At 32.8% G+C, this 11,624-nt stretch overlaps 1 protein-coding gene across 1 annotated transcript; it reads left to right on the top strand.

The window, feature by feature from the left end:
* Positions 1 to 9,074: 9,074 nt before the first annotated feature.
* On the top strand, positions 9,075 to 9,524 carry LOC127257706 (uncharacterized). Its single transcript, XM_051284175.1, has one exon. The coding sequence runs from the start codon at positions 9,075 to 9,077 to the stop codon at positions 9,522 to 9,524; it is 450 nt and encodes a 149-aa protein (XP_051140132.1).
* The last annotated feature ends 2,100 nt before the right edge of the window (positions 9,525 to 11,624 follow it).

The raw sequence follows: 11,624 nt of genomic DNA on the forward strand, positions 1-11,624 counted from the left end.
ATACTTTTTTCATAATATTTTTAATTTATATTTTACAAATCCTCTTTTAATATTAATATTATTATTTTTAAATTTGAATATTTAAGTAAAGTTATATAGGTTTATGGGACGAAGGGCTGTAATAAATTAAAATAATTGAGCACTATCGACTTATGTTGGTTGTGTATGAATTTAGTTTAAGATGTTGAGTTTATTGTTTTCAAGATAAATGGACAGTAAATTCATTCAAAAGTTTGCACTTAATAATATTACCTCCGTCCCATAATAGTTGAGTGTTTCAATTGTGACACTATATTTAAGGAAATATAATTTAATAAGTTTAATGATAATAGGGTATGAAGTTATTTTATTGTTTTTTATGTGAGCGGTGGTATTAGTATTTTTAAATAAAAATTAATATATATGTGTTGATGCAAATTTTTAACAATAAAAAGTAAAATTCGAAAATAGAAATTATCTTTGAATTTGATAAAATAAATGCCTAAGATTAAGAATCCCTATGCACTGTACAATACACAAGTAAAATAGGAAAAATAAATACTAACGACTGTAAAAGTAAAATTGTGATCCCCAAAAGAAATTCACTGAATTTGATGTCGATTGAAGATTGAAGATCCCTTTTCCAAGAGAGACCTAAATCTTTAAATATTCCCTAAGGAAACGTTTCAAAACGCCGCCTGGTCGGTTATAGCAACTGCCGTCAACCACCCGCTCACGTGTTTTAACTGTTTCACCAACCGCTCCCACCAGTTATAGAACCCAACTGGGTCGACCGACCGCCTCCTGGCACCTTACCTCCTTAAATGGACGGCTGGTTCCGGACGACCACTCAACCGCCCAGCAAACTTTAGACAGATTGCAGACCGACCGATTGCCTCGAGAAACCCCTTAGCCACCTGATGGACCCAGAGACGGGCCCACATATTTCGTACGTAACAACTTGCCCCGCCGCCATCGGACTTTGACCAATCGACCAATCCAGATACTAACTGGTTGCTAGACCAAACGACTAATCAGTTGCCCACTCAAGCAACCACCATCCAGTCCCTTCAATTAGCTGAACAACCATTCGTCCAGACGGCTCATCGGTCGCTCAATCAAGCGACCAACTGACCGCCCTCTCAAGCGACTGAACTACTATTTGACCAAATGACCGGTCAACCGATCAGGTGATTAACAGGCCGTTTAATTAAGTGACCAATTAATAGGCCTTTTTCACCCGACCAATTAACAAACTTTTCCTCTTGTCCGACCTCCGTGTCTGCCATCTCATCTCTTTTCGCCCGACCTCCTTTTGACCGACCTCCGTATCGGCCGTCTCATCTTTCTTCATCCGACCTCCTTTTGACCGACCTCCGTATTGGTCGTCTCATCTTTCTTCGCCCGACCTCCTTTTGACCGACCTCCGTTAAGACCCTACTACCATTATCAGGCCCATTGGACTATATATCAATCCAATTTATAAAGCCTATACATTGGTTTTTTTCTTACTCAACAATATGATTAAAAGAAAGTTAAATATATATTTAAATATTTTAAACACTAATTTCTCAATAAAATATATGCAATATGAATATTATTTAGAGTATAAAATTTCATGTAATATAATTAAATAAAAAATATTTTTATTTATTTATGATTAATATAAAAAAAATTATAAAAACATGGAGTTTTAAATGTAAAAAAAATACTATTTATTTATTGAGTGATAAAAATAAATAAGTTTTGAGTGGATCCTATATATAAAATTATTAAAAATTTAATCAAGTCAATTGAAGAGAAATATACAAATAAAAATATTTTAATGGGTTCTACGTTTAAGATATTATGAATTTAATTAACTAATTTATATATGTTAAATATGTTTAATATTGATAGATTTATTAAAAATAGAAACATGTCAACGGTTAGGGAACATACTAAAATGAAAAAATATCAATTGTTATGGGACAGAGAAGTATAACCTAATCGAACATATACTGATATATATACTAGTAGTCGTGTTCTGGTGTACCTATTGGAAGAGTGGAAGTAATTGTGTCGAATGAGAAGTCTAGCATTCCAGTTCTTGCTAAGATAATTTGTTGTTGGAGGCTTATTGCATGAGCTATTTAATTTAACACGTGCGGTGTGTTTGTGTGAGAGAATGACATAATTAAAATATTTGTTTCCAGATGCCTAATGATGTATAAAATTAATAAAAGAGAGGCTGATGGCGTAGGTTGTTACGTAATGGGACAGCCATTTGCATCGGAAGGGTTTGATAGAGACAAAAAAGGCCCTCTGGGGCAACCATTCGAAATATTTGTTTGACCTGATTTGATCATTTTAGTTCGGCTAAGGTTGGGCTATAGAATTTTGGGATGAAATATGTTGCGATTGTTAGATAATTATAGTGTTAGATGTTGGTGTGTAGTGTAGATGAGTTGAGCAAAGAAGCTGCAGTGTAAAGAACGACAGATTGTTTTATGAAATGTTAAAATATTGATGTAAGAAGCATTTGAAATAGTCTAGCTTTAATGTGTAGTATGATTATACAAATTTAAAAATGTGGGGTTGTGTTGTTGAAGTTAAGGTGTGAAAAGAACAACACGAATGTTTGTATTTATGAGGCAAATAAATTATATATGTATTATGTTCTTTACTTCCAACCATGTCTGATTAAGACTGTGATTGTGTGCTTTCACCATGTTGTAAGATAGTTCCCTTATTTCATGTATTTCTTGAGTAATTTTTAGCTCTTTTTAGAGTCCAGCTTTGGAAATGAAATCTTCATCTTCTCCAAAATTTTCTGTTGTATTTCATGGCGCGATTTATTCATTTCTTCACTAACACTTTCATCTTCAAACTACAAATAAATTATTTTTACTTGGGCAGAACATACCTCGTCTCGTCCCTTGGCAAGAGATGTTGGTTGACTAGACTGGTAAAAATCCAAAGGTTGAAGTCATCCTGGCGCATCCACTTTCAATCCAGACACTTTTGGAGTTATAACTGTCTAGGATCTTCATCATGTCATATTCCCAACTATATGCTTTCCTTAAATATATCAAGGCATTACTCTATCTTATTTCTAGGTAGGCATTGTAACTGATGAATAATGCTTCTCTGATTGAGTCGGGAAATGATTATTGTTGGAATTGATGCGAATGTGGTTATTGTTTCTGACATTTATTGTCATGAAGAATAATGTAATACAAAATTTAGAAGGAAAGATTAATGTTTTCTACATTTTATAATAGAGGTTATATAGAAAAGTTGTTGCTTGTTCAATTTGAATATCGATGGTTGTGTACGTTTCTCGTGGATCAGTTGTCCGTGGTACAATGTTCATAATTTTGATACTGTTAGTATTTTCATTGGTACTCATATGTTTTCAAGAAGATGAGTAAATGTCTAAACTTGGTTATAGAAACCGCAAAAGTGAAGCATACTATACTATATTCTACATATGTCCTAAATTAAGATGCAAGACCCAATTATTAACATTAAAAAAAACAAAAAAAAAATGATAATAATTATATTATTTAGTACTTGTTGAACCAATGTTGAATGTTGCCCTTCGTGAATTTGTGTAGGTGGCCTTATTGCATCTGGAATGGCCATTTCCTATGAAATGGATGATGGGTAAAAGAATTGTGACAAGATTTGATGCAAACTGCATTACATTAATTATGTAGAACCCGTTGAGGATGTTGAGAGTTGAGTGGAGTAGTGTGTGGGTGGGTGCTCATCGTGATCATCATTGGCCATCTCATTTTAAAAGAGTCAGGAAGAAACAAATGAATTGGTTGTTAGCGTGAATAATGTACAGCCTATAAATAAATTTTCAATTGTATTGTTCGATTGCTGGGTGGTCCGCTCTTTTTTGTTGAGAAGAGGGTAGGACATTGGAATATCTCATTCTTGTTACTTGTTGACAACCAGAGGAAAGAGGCATTTGTATTATGTGTTCGTACATTATTTGAAATCTAAACCTAGAAACCTTATATGTTTATAAGAAGTCGTGTGACATATAGGTATGTGTTCCTATAAATTGCATACATGTTGTCTTCATTGTTTCTTTATGAATCTAATAAGTACAATGTTATCCTCATCTAGTAGATTTATGGAAATATAGTAAAAAACAAATGTATTCAGAGCAAAGGTAAATAGGTAGCACTAGAAAAATATTGAGAGAAAACAATAAAGAAATTTTATTCAAAATTCACACTACTCTATTACAATGATATGAATGATATGAAAGGCCTTCTATAGAGGCACAAGTAAAGAAATAAAAAGAAATATTCAATAAAAGGAATCAAAGTAAAAGAAACTCTAAAGAAAGAAATACCTACATAAGGAAACAAATAATAAGGAAACTCTAAACATGAAATAAGAAAACTTACAATAAAAGATAATATATAATAAGGTAACTTTGAGATTTATCCATAAATATTTGTTGTCTTAATCTTAAAGTCCCGGTTCTTGTGATCCTGGTCCGGGATGACTCGGCTAAGTGATCTTTGAGTCAGATACAAAAGAATTGTAATGTCAATCAAGTCTGTCTTCAAAAATATTTTATGTTTTTTGAGCTTAGACAGCCGCATCATTCCCCTTCATAAAAAGTACTCTTGTTCTCCTTAATACGATATTCATCGACTTTACGGCTCACAAAAAGACTCAATTTTCCAAAGATCATAGCGAAAAAAAATCTAAAATAAAGTGGAGAAAGAAAAGCTTATAGAGAACGAGATGGTTGACAAATAATACAAAATAATTGTTGTTATTTTTAGTCTTTTTGAACAAACTCAACTAAGGATGACTCAAGTTGATAGAAAACTTGAGTGCAAGACTTTGATACCAGATGACACGGTCGGTCCATGTCATCTTTCTTTTAATAATCTTCTATTAGCACTTTGCTGGATAATCTTCCATAATTAGCGATTTTCTTAATCTTTTAATTTTGATTCTTGCGGGTCCCATTGGAGTAGTGTCAAGTGAGAGCTAAGTGGTCTCCAAACATCATCCTTAAATTGATTCTCCACAAAAGAATTTTGAGTTAATACAGTGATGGATTCTTGAAACTGATGAGCTCGGCTTTAAGTGATGGGTCCCACGGGCATTTGAATCCTTGGAGATTGAATGTCCGCACACATTACTTGACATTTTAGTTACGCTTCTATAGTTTTCTAAAGGCAAGACAGAACCTCGATGAGCACTGCTCATTACACTGCCACCAAGACGAAGCGTGAGTTTGATCTATTTAGTATTCTACACCTCTCATGTCTTTGCGTTGCCTTCAAATCAAACTTTCTTATTTCTTCCACAGACAAGAAACAGAGATAAGGAGATTCAGTTACCTTCGGGTGTAAACCAACAACTAGACGTGCGGGATGTTATATATCTCTTACAATCATGCCTTATTTTGTTATCTAACCTCAATTGGTTCATAACTTCGGTTTGCACACAGGAGAATAAACAAGCAGGATGGGTTGAAAATACAGTTCATAAACCACTATCAATGTTCGAGCAATTGAAATTGTCTCGAGAACCCATTGCGTCAAACCCAGATAAGTACGAAAATGTTCCCTTCTACGAGCTTCTAGTGATATCCGTCAGCAAGAACTGTCAAAACTAATCCAAAAAGCTGAGATTTTGAGAAGCGTCATGGTTTATGGAGGGGGTTAACCACAACTCATGCAATTAAAATAAAAATCAAATAGATGTATTTTAAAATTTGTGTGTGCGTTACTGGATTGATCGGTGTTCTGTTTTTCGTCTTTGACTATGAATTGTGCCTAGTTGCTATGACTTTTTGAGATAGCTTTTTGTCTTTTGTACGTCATGCCGTATATGTGATTATGTTGTCCGAAGTTAAACTATGTCGAACTGGCAACTATCTTTTGACATAGGACCATTGTTATTATTTATTTTGTGTGTTGTGCCATGTAATGTTGCTCGAGATAATATTTATAATGTTGCTCGGGACAATATTTGTTTTGTAATTAACGATGTTACTACTAGAACTGGAATTGCTTATCATTATAAACAATCAATGTTAACAATATTAGTATTACAACAACTTGAAAATACAAACATCCAACAGTAACACGATACGATCATCTACATTTTCTATCATCCATATATGTAAAACAACAACATAACATACAACAATTGTCAATTTTGATTTTACTTTTCTAACTTCTTGTTTCAGTGAACTCATTTTAGTATCTTCATCGTTAATATTTGAAACTTATTGCTTCAATAGCTTAATTTCATCATCCCAAGCATTCAACTTCTTTAATAAGCTCGGATAACTGCTTTCGCTCAATTGCACATTGGTGGATCTTCCTATCGAAAAAAACCACACCCCAATTGTGTTCCTCTCTACATGTTTGACAAACAAACAACAATGAGTGTTTGTAATATCCAAGCTACAATGGTTCACAAAATTTGATATCTTTGATTTGGAACAACAATTGAACCTTCTTCTGGGATTATCCATAGTCCACGAAATGTACATTACAACTTTTATTCAGCAGTGGCACTCCAAATCCGAAGATGCCAATGGCGAAATCCCGCCTTCGCTCATTCATATTTTTAATTACACACAAAATTGTACCAACAAAACTCATTCTAAACTACTAAAAAAATGTACAAAATTTCACAACAAAATATTGTTCTAAACTCCATGAGTGAAGCGGAATTTCACAACAAAAATTAATTGTGAACTAAAAAAAACTGAATTATTTCAAAATTTTAAACTCACTTGAACTTTGTTGGAAATTCGCCAATATCGCACCGGCAAGCGATGGCAGGGACGACATGCGATAGGGAGGAATAATTTGTTTGATTCAAAATCGAGATGGGTGGGTTTGGTTTGGGAGGAATAAATTTCATATGATGGGTAGAAGAATGAGGAATTTGATTACCGAATGGTTGTGTATGTTCTATGGTTTAATTTTTAATTTGGTCCAATCAGGCCAAATTAATATTTTTAAAAAAAAAAAATTAGTTTTTATATTTATTTTTTTAAATAAAATAAAAATTCCACAGCACTCAATTGACGTCCACGCAGCAGACAATACAACAACGGTAATGTCCATGTCTGCACCGGGAATGCGACAAAGGGCATGTGACGGTCACGTGCGTTTTTCCGGGCCAGAGGACAAAAATAATACTCGGAGTACACATAATGTCTTAAAATACGAAAGTAGAAAACATTATTCGAAAATGATACTTGGACATACATACGGTGCATTTTTTATAATATTCCCTTATAATTAAAATTTTTAAACACAATGGTTGCGTTTGGCAATTAGCTGATAGCTTTTAGCTGTTAGCTTATTCAATTAGTTGGTTTGACTAGCTGATTCAATTAGCGGTTTGTATTAAAGTGTTTGGTAAAACAACTATTTGACATTAGCTGTTTATACATAAAATGACTATTATGGACATTGATATGTTATTTTTAAAATATTTAATTTTGTTCATTTTGGTTTGAAATTTATGAGAATTTTTGTTATTAAATTATTGAAAATTATAAAAATATTATAAAATATTTATTTTTATTTTTATTAATTAGATTTGAGAAAATTATTTTTACTAAAAAATAATAATTTTTTATTGAAATTATGTAAAATATAAAATAATAAATAATAATTTTTTATTGAAATGATGTAAAATATAAAATAATAAATCTTTCTTATATATATTATTATTATGTTAATTATTGCTTTAATATATATAAATAAATTAATAACCTTTATTTTTTCTATTTGATTTAGTTTTAAAAAATTTATATATTTTACAAATAAAATAATTTATATGTAATAATTAATAATAGTAATTATTTTAAACTTTAAAAGATAAAAATATAATTTAATAAATTAAATATATTAAAAATAATTAATAAATACTGCTATAAAAATATATTTCTATGTATAAAACAAATAATTAAGTTTTAAGGGTAAATAAGAAATAACCAAAATTAAAATGAAAGCTCTTTCAAAATACTGGATAGATAAGCTTTTCAGAAATTAGCTTTTTGGATCCAAAAAACTCTTTCAAAAAACTAATTTACCAAACACCTAAATTAATTTTTTGACTGGACAAACAGCTAAAAACTGTTCAATAAGTTAAAAGCTATTCAAAAAACGGTTTTCCAAACACCCTCAATATTAACAAACTAAAACTTTTTTGGACTTAATTTTGTGATGCAAATATTGGAATTGTGCACATTGGAGATATATATATAAAGAGATAGATACGTATGTGTGTAATAGAATATGGTTGGACTAAACCAAAATATATTATTATAATTTGAAGTATTAATTTTTTGAACTTTAAGTAAAAATTTAAGAAAGGTCAAGTACAATATTATAGCAGGTATAATATTAAATTTACATAAGTATAATTTGCTCCTGTCGCATGTACAACTATTCAAGCCATAATTTTCGATACAAAGACTTTAATAATTGTTTGATTTGTGCACCTTGAAAATATATGTGTATGTGTGTGATAGAATACAATTGGAATAAACTAAGAAAATGATATTTGAATTGGAAATTGTTATAAAACACAGCAGCTACGTCGACGAGACGTGGATGCTTTTATAATCATTCATAAACCGTCTCATTTGTCGATTTATATGTATGCAAATGATGAAATGAATTGAGAACGAAATCCTTTCCCCCTTCTCTCTCTCGATTTATTACTTTCATCTCTCTGCATTTATTACTGATACATACATACATAATACATATTACATAATATAATAATACACATACATACATATATATATTACACCCGTACACACGCATTTATATATCAAATATATTGTGCTTACCTTTATAATATATTATTATATATTATATAACACGTTATCAGCACGAAAGCTCTTGCCTATTTTATTTTTGGTAAGTTTTATTTTTATACTATCATTTACTGAGAATGATAAATTGAAGAAGACTCTCTTTACCTTTCATGCTTCTAATGTTGTGCTGCAACGCCAGTATCGCGAAATTTTTTTTCAAAAGTACTCACAGCTCATTGCATGTCTTTTATTAGCTGAGCAAAATAATGAGTTACTGATGAAAAATCATGAGTCCCGGCCCACTGGTTCCAGTCCGTTCCCTGAAGCAAACGTGACATTTTATGAACGAGGCCAAGGATATGGTAAAGGCCGTGGTCGTGGTCTTGAGAGTCAACACGGTCAATATACCCCTTACAATCACCGTGGTATTGACATTAACAGGAAGCAGAGTAAACCCGAATATGGGGATATAGCCGAAAAGGCTAAACAGGGAAAGAGGCAAATCGGAATTTGTAATCGGTGTGACATTGAAGGCCATTGGGCCAATACCTGCAGAACAACCAAACTCCTAGCCGATCTTTATCAAGCCTCACTACAAAATAAGGGGAAGGAGGTCGAGACTAATCACGTTGATAATGATGACGACCCCGATGATGATCTTTTGGATTACGACACAACGCATCTTGATATAGCGGATTTTGTCGTAGATCCAACAAACCCCCAGTGATAGACATATTATGTCATTTTACATTATGTTTTGTAATATTTAAATTATCGCATACTACCTTTTTGTAATACATTTTGTAATACTTATATTTGTTTTTATTAATACTGCGTTTATTTATATTTGAAGGATAAATAGATGCCAAACAAAATGATGCAAATATGTGTTTCATTGACAGTGCAACGATACATACTATATTGAAACACGAAAAATATTTCTCCCATTTGGAAAGGGAAAGAATGAATGTCAATACAATAAGTGGCAGTGCAAAATTAATTGAAGGCTCTGGAGAAGCCATTATATTTATTCCCGCGGGGACAAAAATTGTGATACAATATGCACTGTTGGCCACTAAAGCTCGAAGAAATTTACTGAACTTTCATGACATTCGGAAAAATGGTTATCATTGAAACTATGAGTGATGCCGATGGTGAATTTTTATTGATCACCAATATCATTGATAAAAGGAAATGCATCATTGAGAGATTACCCTCATTCTCTACTGGTTTATATTATGCCAGATTAGGTGTTGTTGAAACACACTTCGCGGTAGATCAAAAGACTACCGATTTTCGAATATGGCATGATCGCCTTGGGCATCCTGGCAATATAATGATGAGGCGAATAATTGAGAATTCGCATGGCCATTCATTAAAAGGTCAAAAAGTGTTAAACTCAAATGAGTTTACCTGTGTTGCCTGCACTCAGGGAAAATTGATAACCAGGCCATCGCCAGCTAAAGTAGGTATTGAATCACCTACATTTTTGGAAAGAATACACGGGGATATAAATGGACCAATAGACCCACCGTGTGGGCCATTTAAATATTTTATGGTGCTTATTGATGCATCTACCAGATGGTCACATGTCTGTTTATTATCTACTCGCAATATGGCATTTGCAAGATTGTTTGCCCAAATTATTAATTACGGGCACAATTCCCCGATAATCCAATTAAGACTATACGTTTGGATAATGCTGGTGAATATACATCGAATGCATTTGATGATTATTGCATGTTGATTGGAATTAATGTAGAGCACCCAATTGCTCATGTTCATACACAAAATGGCTTGGTAGAATCACTTATTAAAAGATTGCAATTGATATCTAGACCATTATTGATGAGGTCTATGTTGCCCGTTTCAGCTTGGGGGCATGCAATCTTACAGGCAGGAACACTTATAAGAATGAGGCTGAGAAGCTATCATAGCCATTCCCCAATGCAGTTAGTATTTGGTCACGAACCAAATATATCTCATCTACGTATTTTTGGGTGTGCTGTTTATGTTCCTATTCCACCTCCCAAACGTACAAAAATGGGTCCTCAACGTAGATTGGGCATTTATGTCGGATATGAATCGCCGTCAATAATAAAATATCTTGAACCTATGACGGGTGATTTATTCACTGCCAGATTGGCAGATTGTCATTTTGACAAATCATATTTTCCGACATTAGGGGGAGACAGAAATGAACTGAAAAGGGATATTAATTGGAAAATTCCATTGAATTTTTTTGAACCTCGTACAAAACAGTGTGAACTAGAAGTTCAACGCATTATACATTTGCAAAATATTGCAAATCAGTTACCGGATGCATTCAATGACTCGAGCAAAGTCACTCGATCATATATCCAAGCTGCTAATGCTCCGGCTAAAATAATTGTCCCTGATGGACAAATTGCAAGTGCTAATGAATCAGCGACACGCTTAAAGCGGGATTACTCAAGAAGAGCACGATCTTGAAGAACATGATGAGATTATTGAAAACTCAATTAACTATGTCACTTCAAGAAAATGTTGGAACCATAAAGAGGCAATTATTGATAATGCCTTCGCATATAGTTTAGCACTTGATATAATGGAAGAAAACGAGGATCGAGAGCCAAAATCGGTTCATGAATGTCGGCAAAGAAATGACTGGCCAAAATGGGAACATGCGATTCAATTACAGCTTGACTCATTAAACAAAAAAGGGGTCTTCGGGCCAATTGTTCAAACACCAGATGGTACCAGTTGGATACAAATGGGTATTTGTACGAAAAAAACAAATGAGCATAATGAAATTATGAGATATAAAGCCCGTCTTGTAGCTCAGGGA

The sequence above is a fragment of the Andrographis paniculata genome, unplaced genomic scaffold (genome assembly GCF_009805555.1).
Source record: "Andrographis paniculata isolate CXL003 unplaced genomic scaffold, ASM980555v1 Contig58END, whole genome shotgun sequence".
NCBI lineage: Eukaryota > Viridiplantae > Streptophyta > Magnoliopsida > Lamiales > Acanthaceae > Andrographis > Andrographis paniculata.